General features: G+C 47.4%; 1 protein-coding gene across 1 annotated transcript in view; it reads left to right on the forward strand.

The window, feature by feature from the left end:
• The first annotated feature begins 447 nt into the window (after positions 1–447).
• The window catches only part of orai2 (ORAI calcium release-activated calcium modulator 2), a 45,495-nt gene continuing 27,682 nt past the window's right edge, over positions 448–18,260 (forward strand). The window contains exon 1 of the mRNA XM_052035812.1: positions 448–781. Coding sequence (XP_051891772.1) covers positions 557–781 — 225 coding nt within the window. The 5' untranslated portion in view covers positions 448–556. The remainder of the gene's footprint in view (positions 782–18,260) is intronic.

Genomic DNA, 18,260 nt, shown 5'->3' on the forward strand with positions numbered 1-18,260 from the left:
ACAATGCCCCGCAACCCCTACTGAAGCAGGGATTGGTTGAATGCCCACTTAGTCAAGCAGTGATTGGCTAAATGCTCTGCTCTCCTCTCCCCATTCAAGCAGTGATTGGCTGAGTGGACCCCAAGGTAAAGCAGTGATTGGCTGAATGTTCTGCCCCCCCCCCCAATGAAGCAGTGAGAGGGTGAATGCTCCCCTCGTGAAGCAGTGATTGGTGGAATCCCTCCTCTCCCAGTGATTGGTTGAACCCCTCCTCTCCCAGTGATTGGTTGAACCTCTCCTCTCCCAGTGATTGGTTGAACCCCTCCTCTCCCAGTGATTGGTTGAACCTCTCCTCTCCCAGTGATTGGTTGAGTCCCTCCTCTCCCAGTGATTGGTTGAACCTTCCCCCTCCCGGTGAAGCAGCGGGCGGCTGGGTGGCGCCCCCTGGCGATGCAGGGGGTGGGCGAGGAGCTCCCCCTGGTGGCGCCCGCGCCACATCGGCGGCGCGCCTCGGCGGTCGGGAGCGCGCAGGGTCGGCGGCTGGCAGTTTGAGGCGAGCTCTCACCCCGGCGTTGCTATGAGCTCCGAGCGGTCAGCGCCGGCCGGCTCTCCCGCTCCTCCCTGCTCGGAGCCCGAAGGAGGGGCCGCCGACTACCGCGACTGGGTGCGGCGCAGCTACCTGGAGCTGGTGTCCTCCAACCATCACTCGGTGCAGGCGCTGTCCTGGAGGAAGCTCTACCTCAGCCGGGCCAAGCTGAAGGCGTCGAGCCGGACCTCCGCGCTCCTCTCCGGCTTCGCCATGGTGAGTGAGTCCCGGGGGCTCAACCCAGGCACACGGGCTGCCCGGCAGCATCCACTGATGGCGCCGTGACCCGACACCTTGGACCACGGCTCCTGCTCGGGGGGAGGGGGGGGGTGGAGGGAAGGCGGCGTGAAGGAGGAGCGGGGGGATGGGGGGAGGAGGGGGAGGAGGGGGAGGGGGGAGGAGGGTGAAGGAGGAGTGGGGGGAGGAGGGGGAGGAGGGGGAGGGGGGAGGAGGGTGAAGGAGGAGTGGGGGGAGGGGGGAGGGAGGAGGGGGAGGAGAAGGAGGGGAGGGGGGAGGGGGAGGAGGGGGAGGAGAAGGAGGAGTGGGGGGAGGGGGAGGAGAAGGAGGAGTGGGGGGAGGGGGGAGGGGGAGGGGGAGGAGAAGGAGGAGTGGGGGGAGGGGGAGGAGAAGGAGGAGTGGGGGGAGGGGGAGGAGAAGGAGGAGTGGGGGGAGGGGGGAGGGGGAGGAGGGGGAGGAGAAGGAGGAGTGGGGGGAGGGGGGAGGGGGAGGAGGGGGAGGAGAAGGAGGAGTGGGGGGAGGGGGAGGAGGAGGAGGAGTGGGGGGAGGGGGAGGAGGAGGAGGAGTGGGGGGAGGGGGAGGAGGAGTGGGGGGAGGGGGAGGAGAAGGAGGAGTGGGGGGAGGGGGAGGAGAAGGAGGAGTGGGGGGAGGGGGAGGAGAAGGAGGAGTGGGGGGAGGGGGGAGGGGGAGGAGTGGGGGGAGTGGGGGGAGGGGGAGGAGGGAGAGGGAGGAGGGAGAGGGGGAGGAGGGGGAGGGGGGATAGGGAGGCAGAGAGATGGGATGGGGAGGCACAGAGGGGGGGAGGAGGGGATGGGGGAGGCAGAAGGGGGGATGGGGAGGCACAGAGAGGGGGAGGCACGGGGGGAGGAGGGGATGTGGAGGCACGGGGGGGTAGTGGAGGCACGGGGGGGTAGGGGAGGTACAGAGAGGGGGGGAGGAGGGGACGGGGAGGCACAGAGAGGGGGGGAGGAGGGGAGGAGGGGACGGGGGAGGCACAGAGAGGGGGGGAGGAGGGGACGGGGGAGGCACAGAGAGGGGGGGAGGAGGGGACGGGGAGGCACAGAGAGGGGGGGAGGAGGGGACGGGGAGGCACAGAGAGGGGGGGAGGAGGGGACGGGGAGGCACAGAGGGGGGAGGAGGGGACGGGGAGGCACAGAGAGGGGGGGAGGAGGGGACGGGGGAGGCACAGAGGGGGGGAGGAGGGGACGGGGGAGGCACAGAGAGGGGGGGGAGGAGGGGACGGGGGAGGCACAGAGGGGGTGAGGAGGGGACGGGGGAGGCACAGAGGGGGTGAGGAGGGGACGGGGAGGCACAGAGAGGGGGGGAGGAGGGGACGGGGAGGCACAGAGAGGGGGGGAGGAGGGGACGGGGGAGGCACAGAGGGGGTGAGGAGGGGACGGGGAGGCACAGAGAGGGGGGGAGGAGGGGACGGGGGAGGCACAGAGGGGGGGAGGAGGGGACGGGGGAGGCACAGAGAGGGGGGGGAGGAGGGGACGGGGAGGCACAGAGGGGGTGAGGAGGGGACGGGGGAGGCACAGAGGGGGTGAGGAGGGGACGGGGGAGGCACAGAGAGGGGGGAGGAGGGGACGGGGGAGGCACAGAGAGGGGGGAGGAGGGGACGGGGGAGGCACAGAGAGGGGGGAGGAGGGGACGGGGGAGGCACAGAGAGGGGGGAGGAGGGGACGGGGGAGGCACAGAGGGGGGGAGGAGGGGACGGGGGAGGCAGAAGGGGGGATGGGGAGGCACAGAGGGGGAGGGGATGGGGAGGCACAGAGAGGGGGAGGGGATGGGGAGGCACAGAGAGGGGGAGGGGATGGGGAGGCACAGAGAGGGGGAGGGGATGGGGGAGGCACAGAGGGGGGAGGCACAGGGATGGGGGGAGGCACGGGGGGAGGAGGGGATGTGGAGGCACGGGGGGGTAGGGGAGGCACAGAGAGGGGGGAGGAGGGGACGGGGGAGGCACAGAGAGGGGGGGAGGAGGGGACGGGGAGGCACAGAGAGGGGGGGAGGAGGGGACGGGGAGGCACAGAGGGGGGAGGAGGGGACGGGGGAGGCACAGAGGGGGGAAGAGGGGACGGGGGAGGCACAGAGAGGGGGGGAGGAGGGGACGGGGGAGGCACAGAGAGGGGGGGAGGAGGGGACGGGGGGGGCACAGAGAGGGGGGAGGAGGGGACGGGGAGGCACAGAGAGGGGGGAGGAGGGGACGGGGGAGGCACAGAGGGGGGAGGAGGGGACGGGGGAGGCACAGAGGGGGGGGAGGAGGGGACGGGGGAGGGGGGGATGGGGGAGGCACAGAAGGGGGGAGGGGGGGACGGGGAGGCACAGCAGGGGGGAGGAGGGGACGGGGAGGCACAGAGAAGGGGGGAGGAGGGGACGGGGGGGCACAGAGAAGGGGGGAGGAGGGGACGGGGGGGCACAGAGAAGGGGGGAGGAGGGGACGGGGGGGCACAGAGAAGGGGGGAGGAGGGGACGGGGGAGGCACAGAGAGGGGGGGAGGCACAGAGAGGGGGGGAGGAGGGGACGGGGGGAGGCACAGAGAGGGGGGGAGGCACAGAGAGGGGGGGAGGAGGGGACGGGGGGAGGCACAGAGAGGGGGGGAGGATGGGACGGGGGGAGGCACAGAGAGGGGGGGAGGAGGGGACGGGGGGAGGACAGGATGGGGGGAGGACGGGACGGGAGGAGGGGATGGGGGAAGCACAGAGGGGGGGGAGGAGGGGATGGGGGAAAAAGGGGAGATGGGGGCCAGATGGTTGGGTTGAGGAGGGGGAGTCTGGAGCCAGACAGTTTGGGGATATGAGGGGTCGGGACCCTTTGAAACAAATGGAAGCCAGGGTTGTCCAGACATTTGGGGTTGAAGGGAAGCCTTGCCAGACATTTTGGGATAGTAAGAAGATGGGGGTGGCGGTGGTTAGACATTCTGGAGTGAAGGGTAGGCAGTTGGGGCTTATGGGGAGGCAGGATCACATTTGAAGAGAGGGAATGGAGTTAGACTATTGCAGGATGAAGAAAAATTGCAGACATTTGAGGGATGTGGGGTGTGATGTGGGAGCAGACATTTTATGATGGCTGGAGATGTGGGGCCAGACCTTTAATTGAGGGAGGAGTAAGCAATGGAAGGCAGAAGGTGAAGTGTACCTGACACAGTTTGGGATTGACTGTGTTTACCATGTGAATGTTATTTACTAGCAGGTGAATTATGCTCTAATAGGTTTCTCCTTAGCAGAGAGCACAGCAGAATTTGTGCCTGCGAAAAGTGGAAATATTTTCTTTAAAAGAAGCTGTTATCTTGTAGACATGTGCACCAAGAGTGTCTGAGCTCCTATCAGTAATCTAATGAGAGAGATCACGTTAACCCTTCTAGTGTTCTATAATTTGTGGATCAACATGATTTTATCTGTTGTGATATAGCACAATCATTTTTAACTCTTTATTAGTAAGGGTGTCAAAGGTTACGGGGAGAAGGTAGGAGAATGGAATGAGAGGGAAAAATAAATCAACCAGGATTGAATAGTGGATCAGACTCAATGGGCCAAATGGCCTAATTCTGCTCCTGTGTCTTATGGTCTTAGCTCTGTTCTGTTGCACTGGTATCTCCTGTGATGCTTGCTGCCAATAACATGATAAGCTATACTCAAAACAAAACTGTTAATCTGATAAAAGACCAAATGAGTTAAAGTTTGCGGTCTTGCAAGTGGCTTGGATCTTGACTGAAATGAGATTTATCCTTGCCTGTTGACATGTGGGGCCTAAGAGAGCTGCGATGTGTTCCAAGCTTTGCTTAATGCTGTTGCATTGAAGGAATGTATCCAGCCACTTCCATGTTAATCAATCATTTTAATTTGCTTTTACTTTGAATTGTATTCAAGCAACCTCATGGTTCTAGCTTTGTAAGGGAAACATGGTATATGAGCAACATTTTCTCATTTCTACCTTTGTCAGGCTGCAACTGTACTTGAAGCCTGGTTCAGAATTCTTTTGCTTAATTTACACTAGAAGTCTGAAAAGTTTGGGGAAGTGAGCAGGGACTGTTGCTATTTCTATTTCCTCCCGCACCCCCCCCCCTCCCCCGACACCACCCCACCACCACCACACTCTCTCCCTCTTCCTGGAGCCCCCCTCCCTCCATCTTGGTTGCCAGACTATCTGCCTTTGTTCATTCCGACCTGTTCAGTCTTGGAATGTTTAAAGTTGTGTTGGCAGGTGACATTTGATTTTAATTGCTTTTCCATTCTGAGGTGCTTTAGTGATCCTACTTCCAAGGTGCAGATTTTGTGCACCAATGGGTCACTTTGTAATGGCTTGCCTTGGCAGCCAAGTGGGTTTGCTCTGAGATTGTCTTGCAATGACTTTTTCAGAGCATATAAAATGATCGGTCGTTCGGCTCTTGTGCCTGTTCTGCTATTCAATAAGGTTATGGCTGATGTTTGACTCAACAAAACTTTCCAAAGTCAAAATACGGTTTATTGCCATAAACTTGTATAAATGCTGGAGGGGACTCTGAGGGACAGGATCTACCAACGTCTGGAGAGACAGGGTCTGATTTGGGGCAGTCAGCATGGCTTTGTGCGTGGGCAGTCATGTCTGACAAGCCTCCAAGTTCTTTCAGGAGGTAACCAAGAGGGTAGGTGAGGGTAGGGCAGTGGATGTTTTCTATATAGACTTTAGCAAGGCCTTTGACAAGGTCCCTCATGGCAGGCTGGTCTGGAAAGTTGGATTACATGGGATTCAGGGGAAGGTAGCGGATTGGATTTCTAATTCGCTCAGTGGTAGGAAGCAGAGGGTGATGGTCAAGAGTTGTTTCTCAGACTGGAGGCCTGTGTCTAGACCTGTGCCCCAGGGTTCATTGCTGGGATCTCTGTTCGTAATTTATTTAAATGATTTGGATGTGAACGTACGCGGCACGGTTAGTAAGTTTGCAGGTGATACTAAAATAGGCAGTGTTGTAGATAGTGTAGAAAGTTATGAAATATTACAGGGGGATTTTGATCAGCTGGGTATGTGGGCTGAGGATTGGCAAATGGCCTTCAAACGAGATAAATGTGAGGTGTTGGATTTTGGGAGATCAAACCAGGGTAGGACTTATACAGTGAATGGTAGGGCTCTGGGGAGTGTTATGGAACAGAGGGACCTTGGAGTGCAAGTGCATAGTTCACTGAAAGCGGCATCACAGGTAGATACGGTGGTGAAGAAGGCATTTAGCAAGCTGATTTTCACCAGTCAGGGCACTGAGTATAGGAATGGGAAGTCATGTTGCAGTTATACAAGACATTGGTGAGCCCGCACTTGGAGTATTGTGTACAATTTTGGTCACCCTGTTATAGGAAAGATGATATTAAACTAGAAAGAGTGCAGAAAAGATTTACCAGGATGTTGCTTGGGCCTGAGTTACAAGGAGAGGTTGCATAGACTAAGACTTTATCTCCTGGAACGTAGGAGATTGAGTAGTGACCTGATGGAGATATATAAGATCTTGAGGGGCATAGGTGGTGAAAGCGCACAGTCTTTTTTTTTCCCCCAGGGAGGGGCTGCTAAAAACAAGAGGGCATAGCTTTAAGGTCAGAGGCAAGAGATTTAAAAGGGACATCAGGGGCAGCAGCTTCACGCAAAGGGCGGTGCGTATTTGGAATGAGCTGCCAGAAATAGTGGTTGAGGCGGGCACATTGGCAACGTTTAAATGCCACCTAAATGAGTACATGGATAGGAGAGGTTTGGAGGGCTGTGGGCCAAAGGCAGGCAGATGGGACTAGCTCGCTGAGCAACACAGTCGACGTGGACCAGTTAGGCCGTAGGACCTGTTTCTTTGCTGTGTGAGTCTATGCACAAGTACATGTGTGCACAGGTGCAATGCAAAGCTTACTTGCAGCAACATCACAGGCACCTATGAGCAGCATTCACAAGAAAAATATCAACTGTACGCAATTTTTTACAAGAAAGAATACAATTAGAACAAATAAAACACTAGTATACTAATCCTATACTGATCCCATTTTCCTTAGTTCCCATAATATCTAAAAATCAAGTCAAACCCTGCTTTGAAAATAGTACCTGTGTCTCCACAAGTGGAGAATTTCAGTGATTCGATGCCCTCCGGATGAAGAAATGTTATCACATCTCAGTCCTTAATGGTCAACCTCTAATTGTATTATTGTGACCTCTGGCTCTAGACAACCCAAGCAGGGAGACATTATCCTTGGATTTTCCCTGTCGAGCCCGGTAAGAATGTTGTTCGTTCACAAGGTCACCTCTCGTGCTACTTGTTTTCAGAGCATGAGGGCCCAGCCTGCTTAATTTTTCCTTGTATGACAAGCTTGCTATTCCAAGAAACAACTTGGTAAACCTTTGTTATACTCCCTCTATTGCAAATATATCTCAGGTTGCAGCTCTACCTACTGGGGCAAGACACCTTGATTCCTGTATCCTAATCCTTTTGTGATGAAGACCAACATACCTGCCTAATTGCTTGCTGTATCTGCATGTTAATTTCATTGATTAGTGTACAAGGACACCCAGGTCACCAGAACCATTCAGTCGTGCATCATTTAAAAAATACAACCCCTTTCTATTTTCTCACATTACGTTCCCTCTGCCACATCCTCATCAATTCACTTAACCTGTCTAAAGCATTATAAATGCAGCTTTAATTCTTCACTATGACCACATCAGATCTGACCTTGGTTTAGTAATGTTGACTCCCATAGGCCCTTCATTGAGTGGGCTTGGTCAATCAGAAGCCAATGAAAATATTTGGTTGCATTCAACATGCCACATCATCACCTTTGTTGCCAGAAACTCTAAATGTGATGTGCTTTCATGCAGACAGTAGGGCAGTAATGCAATCCACAGCCTCACTTCACTTGTATCCTTTATAACCTGCAGGTAATATGTGAAATTTAGCTTTCATCTGTCTTAATCTAAGAATGTGTGCTTTCGTTACAAGGAAATTTGGCAAGTGAATTATTAATTTGTGTATTTTTTTAGTAACCACAGTATTAAGAAATCCTGCTTGTACATCTTGGACAATTTCTGTCTTGTGATAAATCTGGCAAAGTTTTAAACAGGTAGAAAAAAATACATTGAGTTTATTGTACAAGTTCTTACAATTAGTGTCTGTTGAACAAAAATTGCTTTCTCATATTCTGAGGTGACCTAAAGTGCTTTGCAATGTTCATCACTTAAAATGTACTCACTTCTATAATGTGGACAAGCATTTATGCACAATGTGGTTCTACAAATGATGATAGTGATGAATAAGTGGTTTCCGTGGTGCCTGGAGAATTCCTCTTCAGATTTTTTTTGCATCTGAGTGGCCTTGGTTTTGCATCTCATTGGAAATCCGCTTGGCAACAGTAAGTCAATCTGGATAGTCTGAAGAGTTCATCCATCTCTTAGCAGCAAGTGGTTTCTATATATTGGCATCAGGTGCTGAATCACGATTCCTTTTGAGAGAAATGCATAGTAAGCTAAATTGCTTAGAGATTTAATTCTCCCTAAAGGTGTAGTGGAATGGTGTTAATCATAGACTCCTGGGGCATTGCCTAAGGGAGAGATTGTAGTGGAACAGTGACAGCTTAGGTCACTGCCTGACTACATGAAAAAATCATTTGCCACTGAGACCTTGGTTGCCACCAACTTAGTGTCACTTGTGCTTTGCAATAGAAAATGTGCCATCTAGACCTCTCTCCCAGTCATGGACCTGATTGGGAGCATTTTATCTGTCTTTAAGATTTTCTTGAACCATGAACAATGAAGGCTTAATTTTTCTAATTATTGTCAGAGCAGTGGAATTGGTACGATGTGGAGAAGAACAAAGCAGTTTAATATTTGGAGAAAATGTTCATAGACAGTAATATTTAAGTATTATCAATGATTACCCTACTCTGTGCCCATTCTGCTTGGTTCTCAAAGTTGAGTTTATTGTCAGATGCACAAGTACATGTATTCGCAGATGCAATGAAGAACTTGCAGCAGCGTCACAGCTACATAGCAGCAGCTAAGCAGCATTCACAAGAAAAATGTAAATTAAACATAAAATATACACAATTTTTACAAGAAAGAACACAATTAGAACAAAAAAAATGTCCATTGCAGTGCAAAGTGGTCAAAGTGTTGCTATACTGAGGTAGCAATTAAGGTTGTGCCAGTAGAATATTTGAAAGGAAGTAGCTATTCTTGAACCTGGTGGTGTGGGACTTCAGGCTTCTGTACCTCCTGCCCCGTGGTAGCTGTGAGAAGATGGCATGGCCTGGATGGTGGGGATGTTTGATCTAACACAAAGCAGCGATTTGTTCTTGTGAAGTGACGCTTAGGAGGTTCAGTTGAGATACCTTAGTAATCTCCAAATTTAAGCCAAATGTTAGGTATTTGAGTAAAAGGGAATGTGAAAAGAGGCTCCCAATAGCACAGGTGCTGTGAGAAATAGTTAGCATAACTGGAGAACTGAAAAACTCTGGAAGATAAATGAGCATGGAGGGAAGTTATTTTCACAAGGTGAGAGAGAATGGAATTTTGATGGTGTTAAGTAATTTCAGCTTCATATTAATGCAAGCTTTTAACCTTGCATGAATTGAATTAGGCAAGCTGTAGGAGCAGGCCCAGTTTTGTGTAATGGCTGCCAAAGGTTTCGCCATTTGCTGAGAAATGGCTTGCATGTCTCTCATCTCTTCACCTTAACAGTTCTTCAGCTGTGCCTTGTTCTGCATCAAGATCTTTTACCTTGCAGTCCTCTAAACTGATATTCAGTGCCAGAATATTAAATATCTGTAAACAACCTGGGATGATTTCTTTCTATGGATTGTGTTGATGTTAGTTTGTGAAAGCTTAGGGCTACCTAGTTTATGACCCATGAATAAACTCATCTGGAAACTCATAAGCAACTTCCCTGTGCGTGATTTGGAATTAAAAGTCTCGGTTTTCCAAATGGTTTTATTTTAGCGGCAGTAGCAACACACTGTTTGCCAGCAGTTGCACATTTAAGCTAAATTGGATACAGTTGATCAGATGATCTTTGCTGGTGTTTCCACAGAGCCTTTTCTGTGTCCACCAATCTGAACCCGCCTCAGGATATTTAACTATATTTTAGGAATTAAAATGTTGAAAGCAGATGAAAACTTGCTTAATGAACATCTTTTCATGGGAGTTTTCAGACCCAAGTGGAGTCATGGTACCTCACAGCACAAGACTTTTGAGTCTTTGGAAAAAGGGCCCAATTTAGTCTGATGCTCCAGCTTTCTCCCCCTAATCCTGCATTTAAGTACAGGTCCTCCCTAGGTGATGCATGGCCAACTAATGTACAGTTTGTACATAAGACTGGGCCTTTGGGAGACTGCAGGATGGATTTGCCAGCTGCTGTGGGTCTGCAGGCGTCTTCTGCTGCCTGGGAACTTGGATCATTGCCGCATTACTGACTTGCGAACACTTCACAGGAACAGAACCCTGCCGTAACTCGGAGAGGACCTGTAATTGCTAAGTATTCTGGAATTCCATGCGAATGATTTAATTGTCCTAATTTAAATCTACTGCATAAAGTGACTGTGGTGCCAGTCGATTGTTTGAGCTTTCACGGGCCAGATTGTCAGGGTACCTAGTTTGTCAATGATTCGGGTAGAAACAGAAGTTGTCAGATCTTTCAATTTATTAACCTGAGAGGTACAAAGTGCTCAAAATGTGATCAAATGAAATGGAGCTCAGTCAGTAATTGAAAGTGGGGAAAAAATAGAAATGTTTTTGATTCCAGAAAATTTACAATGGCAGTGCTAAGTTGTAAGAATATTTGAATTGCACACATGTCTCTCTCTCCCCCCCCACCTTTTCTAAATATCCATTACACTCCTGAGTATGTACAGTTATTCCCAACAGATCCAGTCTTGTAGCTGATGCAACCAATGTAACTTCACCACGATTCCCATTTTCTGAAAATATTGACTCATGCTTGGCTGCAGTTCACTGGAACTGGATCCGTTGCAACACATCACCATTTAATCTCTCCAGTGCGCAGCCACATACAAATTGCTTACCTTGACAGTCTGCTCTGTAAAAGCCCAAACAACCTAGAGGATTGGAAAAGATTGTTATTTGTAATGTTGGCTTTTCGGTGGGTATGAACTATACGTTAAGATGATGGAAACACTGAGACAATTATTTAGTCAGAATAACTAGATTTGAATGGAAATAATTTAGACAAGGATTAGGCTTTATACATGGACATTACTTTTATTTCTAAGTACTTTTTATGATAGGTTTGTTTGGCTCTCATGGATGAGACTAACTCCACAAACCTTTGAGTGTACTGTCAACTTATAATCAGTTTTGGTTTTGTGCCTCAGTTAGCAAACAGCAGACTTTGTTTGACAACAGCTGATTCATACCAAAAGCTTCTTTACAGTCTAGGGTGGACTAACATGAAACCTAGTTTAAAGTGTAAAATATGAAGCAAATACATTAACTTTCAAGCAGGCTCATTTGGCAGCTACTTCTGTTCATATGTTCTAATGTTTAAGTAACTAACCTAAAGATATTAAAAGGAAGTGTTTCTGTGAAATGAGGAAACAAACTGAATATGTCTAATTTAAGCAATTGTTAAATAAATGTATCTATATTGATCAGTTTGTAACTTTATACTGTCAAGTTCTTTGTTATGTGATCTCTTGCCATGATTGCCAGAGCAAGTATTAATTGTTTCTTTGCAATGTCCAAACTGAAAAATTATTGTTTGGTCATAGGTGTGGCTGTGGTAACACCATGCACTAATTTTAATAGTAAAAGTACGTTGCTTGCCTATTTGGTTTAAAAACAATCTTTCTAAGTGATCAAGAAAGGCACATACACTCTTCTTGTATTAATATTTTACCAACAATTGCACAAAGTGCTGAAATCATAACTTCAAAGATATGGTATGTTCTTCACTTAATTACTAATTGGAAATATTACTAATTGGAAATGTGTTTATCCACAATGGGAATCCCAATTAGGCATTTATTTAGTGTGTAGGACTACATCTCTTTAACATAATGTTCGGCAGCCCATTCTTGTACAGAATTTCTACCTGCTCTAGCACGTAGACTTTCCTACTGCCCTTCTTTACTGAATATTGCTAATTTTTTTTTTGAGTAGAGGTACAAGATCCACGCTGCTCTTTAAGAAGAGCACAAACATTTCCTAGTGTCCAGGCAACACGCTTCCCATAAGCAACGCCACCAAATGTCATCGTAACCCACCCATTTCACTGAAGTCATCTGGGGAAGGATGTCTTCCATGCTTGCCTGGTGTGGCCAAGTGTGATGCCTCGGCGATATAACTGGCAACTGAATGACCTGGCAAAGTTGTGACGTGCTGTTTGCAGTTTAGATTTCAGTCAAACATCACCATTCCTAGCTAAGTAGGACTTAAATTATCATAGTGTCATGACAAAAGGTCACAGTTTTTATAAAATGTCAAAGGTAGTGAATGAGTTGTTTTCTCAGCACATAAAGAAATGAAGACACTATAAATCATAGAATCATGACAATTTACAGAACCGAAGGAAACCAGTGTGCCCATAGTGGCACTGCTGATTCTTTAAAAGGGAATCTAAATTTCCCATCCTTAAATAGCTGTCTAGCTCACTTCCATACTCATATTTTGGCTCAGCTTAGCTTTTCAAGTACTGTGTTCTAGATCTCAGCTACTTAATGAACAGAAATTTTATCCCCTCCTGTCCTGGTCATTTGACACTGATTTTTATTCTGTGACCTAAAGTTATTGAGCTAATTGCTAGAGGCATTTTTTTCTTTATTTACTCTCAACGTCTCTGATGTTAACTTCTCAAACTTTGATCCAAGGAGAACTGTCCTAGTGCTTTGAAATGCTCCTTGTGATTAAAGCCTACCATCCCTGGTAACATCCGAATAAGGTCCCTTTGCATAATTCTTCAACTGGGCTACAGACACAGGTTTGTTACAATAATTATCAGTCAGTGAAGATCCTTTGGGTGTGAAGGTTGGGATCCCTGTAAGTGAATTGCTCAATTAATATGGTTTTTGATATGTAACTATCAATAGTTCACCCTAGCTTTTTAAATCTCAATATGTTCTCCAGACACAACCCAAGTTTGGCAGGGTAGGATCTATGCTTGTATTAAGGGAGGTTTCATAGTTTGTGGATATTGCACATGAAGCCATTAGATTTCTTCTCTTGATAGAAGCTAGATGGATTGTGGAGCCTATTTAGAATAACAGTGTGAAGAAGTGGGATGTAAACGCTACTTATCTCTGACACAGGCAGCCAGTAGAACTGAGCAACAATTGCATTTGGCATTTCTAAGACATAGGTGCAGAAATTAGGTCAGTGGTGAGCTGTTCTTGCATATTACATGGCTGCCCTGGTAGTAATTTGCTGTAAAAAGCTGGCTTAGTCCTCAGCAGTGAGGCCTCGCTCAGCGACAGGGCCTTCAGTAATGTAAACGCTAGCACATATGTTCGGGCAGTGGGGGCCCAGAACAAGCCCTGTCCACAACAATCTGACTGCGGCTCTCAGAAGCTTTGCTCAAAAGCATTCAGAGACCAATAAAAATTAAAACAAAATGGAAAATGTTGGATGTACTTGATAGGTTGGGCAGAATTGCTGACTTGATATAGGCGTGGCTGTCATAAATCATGCACTGATTTTAGTTGGAAATGCATCATGCATGTTGTAGGTTAAAGATACGTGTGTATTTGGTTAACACATTTAAGTAAAACAATCATACTGACTTTTTTTTTAAAGTGCACAATCAGCTTTTTCTTATGAATTTTCTAAAAAAAAAATGTGCAGTGTATAAACCTGATCTATGTGCCCCAGGTTTCAAAATCACAATAGAATTAAAGGGACAGTTAAAAATCCTTCCCTATTTAGCTGTCAGGTCAAGCTATCTCATAACAACGAGCTTGACACTTTAAATTAGAGAAAGAGTTGATGTTTCATCTTGATTGTTCATTAAAAAGGATAACTCTTTGTTTCTGTGTCCAGAGATGCTACCAGACCTGTTGAGTATTTGCACCACTTTGTTTTATTTCAGATTTCCAGTATCAGCAGTATTTTGCTTTGGTGGTGGACGGTCTTTATAACTTTGTGCCCCTATTTTGACTACGTGAATCTAATTCTGGGCTCCATTTGTGAAAAATACCACAAGTGGCTGACAGCAACTTTAGGATTTCTGCAGATGCAGCTGTCAATATTTCTCTGCAAAGTCTGAGACAAAGTGATTTTATTAGCATTCACAATTTTCAGTATAATTGCTAAGATGTGTTAGTTGTAAGGACAAGCTGCAATTAGCACACTGCTATGTAATGAGATTCTACTGTTCCGGTTTAGCTGCAGTTCTTAAAGTCACTCTTAATTAACACAAGTAGTGTTATTTGTAGTAAAAGATAATTCAGAGGTGCAAAGCAACAGTCAAAATATAGCACCAAACCCCATTTGCGTAAATCTGTGGTTTTATTTCAAAAATATACTTTATGCACAATAATACATGCAAGACATCAGAACAGGTCTTCCTCGACATTCATTGTACCGTCAGATCAATATATTCTCTTACAGTGCATTAATACCACTCATGTTTCATCCTTAAGCAAAATGTTCTTGAAATGTTGAGAGGCTGCTGGACAGGCCCAGCCCCTCAGTGTCCAGTGGCAGCAGGACCCTTGACTGTGGTCCTTCCCCACAAAGCCTTTGCAGTGGCTGCACCGAGCTTCCATGCATCTCTCAGCCCGAGCTCCTGCACCCTAGAATGTGCCATCTTCCAGCAGCGGTTGATGTTTGTCTCGATGTGCGTCAACCCTGGGAGCCACCCTTGGATCAGAGTCCTCTTGTCCTTGTCAAAGACCACTGTGCCTTTTTTCAGGCCGCCTTGCATACAGTCCACAAAGAGGTGGATGATTGGTCCCATCCTTGCCACAGGCATCTCAAGGGCAGCATGCGGTGAGAGAGAGATTCCGGCTGAACAGAAAGGATCTGACAGGGAGGGCCCTCTCTGCCAGCCAAGAGAGGTCTTGGTGCTTGTTTGAGAGTTCTGGCTATAAAGTAGTCTGCTAAATGACTAACAGTCTGCTTGGGAAACCATCCCACAGGATTTAGTGTGTCCATCTCCTGCAGGACATTCAGAGCTGACCTCTGCCTGATGGATGTGATCAGAGGTTTTTTTTATTGCAGAAATTTTTGTATGAAGGACAGGCAGTGTGGCAAAGTTCAACCGAATGGAACATTGTGCAGCAACAAGACAACGCCTGACCTTCAAGTCTGGGGACAGGTAGAACCTTAGCACGTAGTGGCACCTGGTGTTTGCATATTTTGGTTCTACGCACAGCTCGATGCAGCCATACACCAAGGTGGCCATGAGGACGAGAGCCATGTTCTGTGGAGAGTTGTTCATCCCTACCCAACATATGCGGTGCCCTCTGGATCTCCGGATGAAACGAAAGATGGCAAAGGAGGCTAGCACAGCACAGGTGTGGGGTAATGGCCACACCTGTGCCTCGCACCTGATGACCAGGTCCTTGCCTGCCGTTGGGACAGACTAGCAATTCCATGTTCCCATTTTCTGTTTCACCTCAGCTATTTGTTCCAGCCGTCTCTAGCCACGCGCCCTGGCTCCACTAAGCCTAATTCCCAGCACCTTCAGCTAGCTGGACCTGACAGTGAAGGGAACAGAGGATCAGTTGGGCCATTTGCCAAACAACATGACCTCACTCATGCTGCAATTGACTGTGGCCCCTGAGGCCAGTTCAAACTGGTCGCAGATGCCGATCAATCTCCGGACCGATTGTGGGTCTGAGCAGAAGACACTGGTGTTGTTCATCTACAGGGAGGCTTTGATCTGTGTGTCCCCACTGCTTTGGATCATCATGCTGCTTATACCCATGTCCTTCCTGATGGATGTGGCAAAAGGCTCAATACAACACATAAACAAGACAGAGGAGAGCGGCAGCCTTGCCTGACTCCAGATTTGATGGTGATGTTTTCTTTTCCTGCTCCCCCACTGACTGCACCATTGATGTCTGTGCAGAGAGGTTATAATGCAATATATGTTTTACAATACAGTCAGTACTTGTCTTTCTTTACATTCGTGATCAAGTCAATACATTCATTGTTCCATCAAATTAATACATTCTATTTATAAAGCATCAATGCCACTCGTGTTTCCTCTTTAAACACTTTACCCATCAAGCGTTTGAGAGGATGTTACACAGGATCCAGTCGCTCAGTGGTGGCAGTACACTAGACTGCGGTCCTTCCCCACAAAACCTTTGCAGTGGCTGCACTGAGGTTCATTGTGTCCCCAGCACGTGCTCCTGCATCCTGTCATTTTTCACTTATTTCAGAAATAAACTTTATTCCTAAAAATATATATACAAGAAATACAAAAGGAGTTCATCGCTTTCTTTACATTCATTCTGCTGTCTGGTCTACACATTTGTTAACCATCTAGTTAACGTATTCTATGTACAAAGCACCAATGCCACTCATGAGGTCCCTTTGGACAATATACACCAAATGTTTGTGGGACTATTACACAGGACACAGCTCCTCAGTGTCTAGCAGTGGCAGGACCTTGAATTGCAGTCCTTCCCCACAAAGCCTCTGTGTTGGCTGAACCGAGCTTCAGTGCATCCCTTGGCACATACTCCTGTAGCCTGGAATGTGTCAGTTGGCAGCATTCCCTTACGGACATCTCATTGTGTTGGAAGACCAACGAGTTTCAGGCAGATCAAAGTGCATCTTTCACTCAGTTGATGGTGTCCCGGCAGCACTTGATGTTTGTCTTGGTATGCGTCCCTGGGAACAGCCCATAGATCAGAGAGTCCTCTGTTACCCAGCTACTCAAGATGAACCTCAAAAAGGACGCTTGCATCTTGCACCCTGGAATGTGCCAATCGGCAGCAACATAAATGACAAGCTTGGGTGGTGTGTGTGGACTTGCTGTTTCCCACACTTAATAGTATATGTGAACAGCAGACATTTTAAGAACAAGCTAGAAGTATGTTAGTTGTGGCTATTATACTCACTTCTGACTTGGTGTTGTGGATTTAATTATCATTTAAGAGACTTGGGCACAGTATCTCATCTATACTTTTGAGATACTAGGCTGCAAATGCAACAAAACTGGCAAAGTATGCCCTTGGGTGGGTACAGCATTATTTCAAAGATGTACTTCCTAACTCAACACCTTTAAAGCCATTTACAGTATCTAGTTAGTGCCTCACTGGTGGGTCCAAATTAACCATTGGTATTATAGTACTTTCCTGTCATTATAGGTACTATAATTTGATTTGTAGATTTGATCTTTGTTTTAACAAGGTGTTTTTCCTTAAATTCAAGTAATCAACTAATTGGGCAACTTGTGTTGAGCCTTGAAATCTTGCAACTGCAATGTTTCCTGTCAGCGCTGCCTTCCTATTTTAGTCATTAATTGTCAGAACTTACATTTCCTTCAGATACAAGTTGCATGTATTAACATTTCAATCCAGCTGCTTCCTCAAGGGGTCCTCTATTAGGAAATCCTGCCTGTTTCATCTAGAGTAAGTGTAGCTACTTCATGTTTGAAGCACTGTGAAAGGATCAACACCAGTTTTAGACCACTGAAATATGATTTGTTAACAGAAATCACTATTTCTGTTCAATTGTACGGTTTAATGAATATTTCATTGTACTCGCATTGCTGCAATTTTAATTTCAGTTGGATGTATGTTTGAACCTCGTACTTCACTTCAGTTACTTTTATTGTAGCAGCTTAAAATTGCTGATCAGATGGTCATTCAGCCCACCTCATCCGTACTAGTCGAAAAAGAGCTATTTGACCTAATGCCACCTTCCAATGCTTGATCTGTAGTTATGTAGGTTGGGGTCCTGCAAGTATACGGTCAGGCACTTCTTAAATGTGCCTCTATTACCCCTTCAGGCAGTGACAGCCAGGCCCCCAACTGCCTTTGAGGTTGGTTTTTGATCCTTCTGTTTGGAGAAATTCTTCTTTCTCTCTGTCCATAATTGGACATAACTAAGTTAAGTATTGCTTCAATCTGTCAGTTCCTAAAAAAAAAAATGACCCCAGCCTATCTAGTCTTTCTTCATAGCTAAATTTTTTCAGTCCTGCCAATGCTTCATTAATCTCCCCTGCTTCTGCTCCAGTGCTATCACATTTTTTTGTAATGTCTTGACTGGTAAGCTGAAGGCATACAAATGTTGCACATGATTCTAGCATAACCTTCCTGCTCTTGTTTTCTATGCCTCAGCCATTATGGAAGGTATCCCAAATGCACCTTTAAACACTCTATATGCCTGCTACCTTTAAAGATCTGTGGCTGTACATTCAAGGTCCTTCTGTTCCTCCACACTTATCAATATCTTCCCATTTGTTTATATTTCCATGCCTTTTCATACCTTCCCAAATGTATTACCTCAGATCTTTCTGTATTAAATTTCCTTTTTCTCAGACTAGACCATCTCTATC

The sequence above is a fragment of the Pristis pectinata genome, chromosome 21, assembly GCF_009764475.1.
Source record: "Pristis pectinata isolate sPriPec2 chromosome 21, sPriPec2.1.pri, whole genome shotgun sequence".
Taxonomy (NCBI): Eukaryota; Metazoa; Chordata; class Chondrichthyes; order Rhinopristiformes; family Pristidae; genus Pristis; species Pristis pectinata.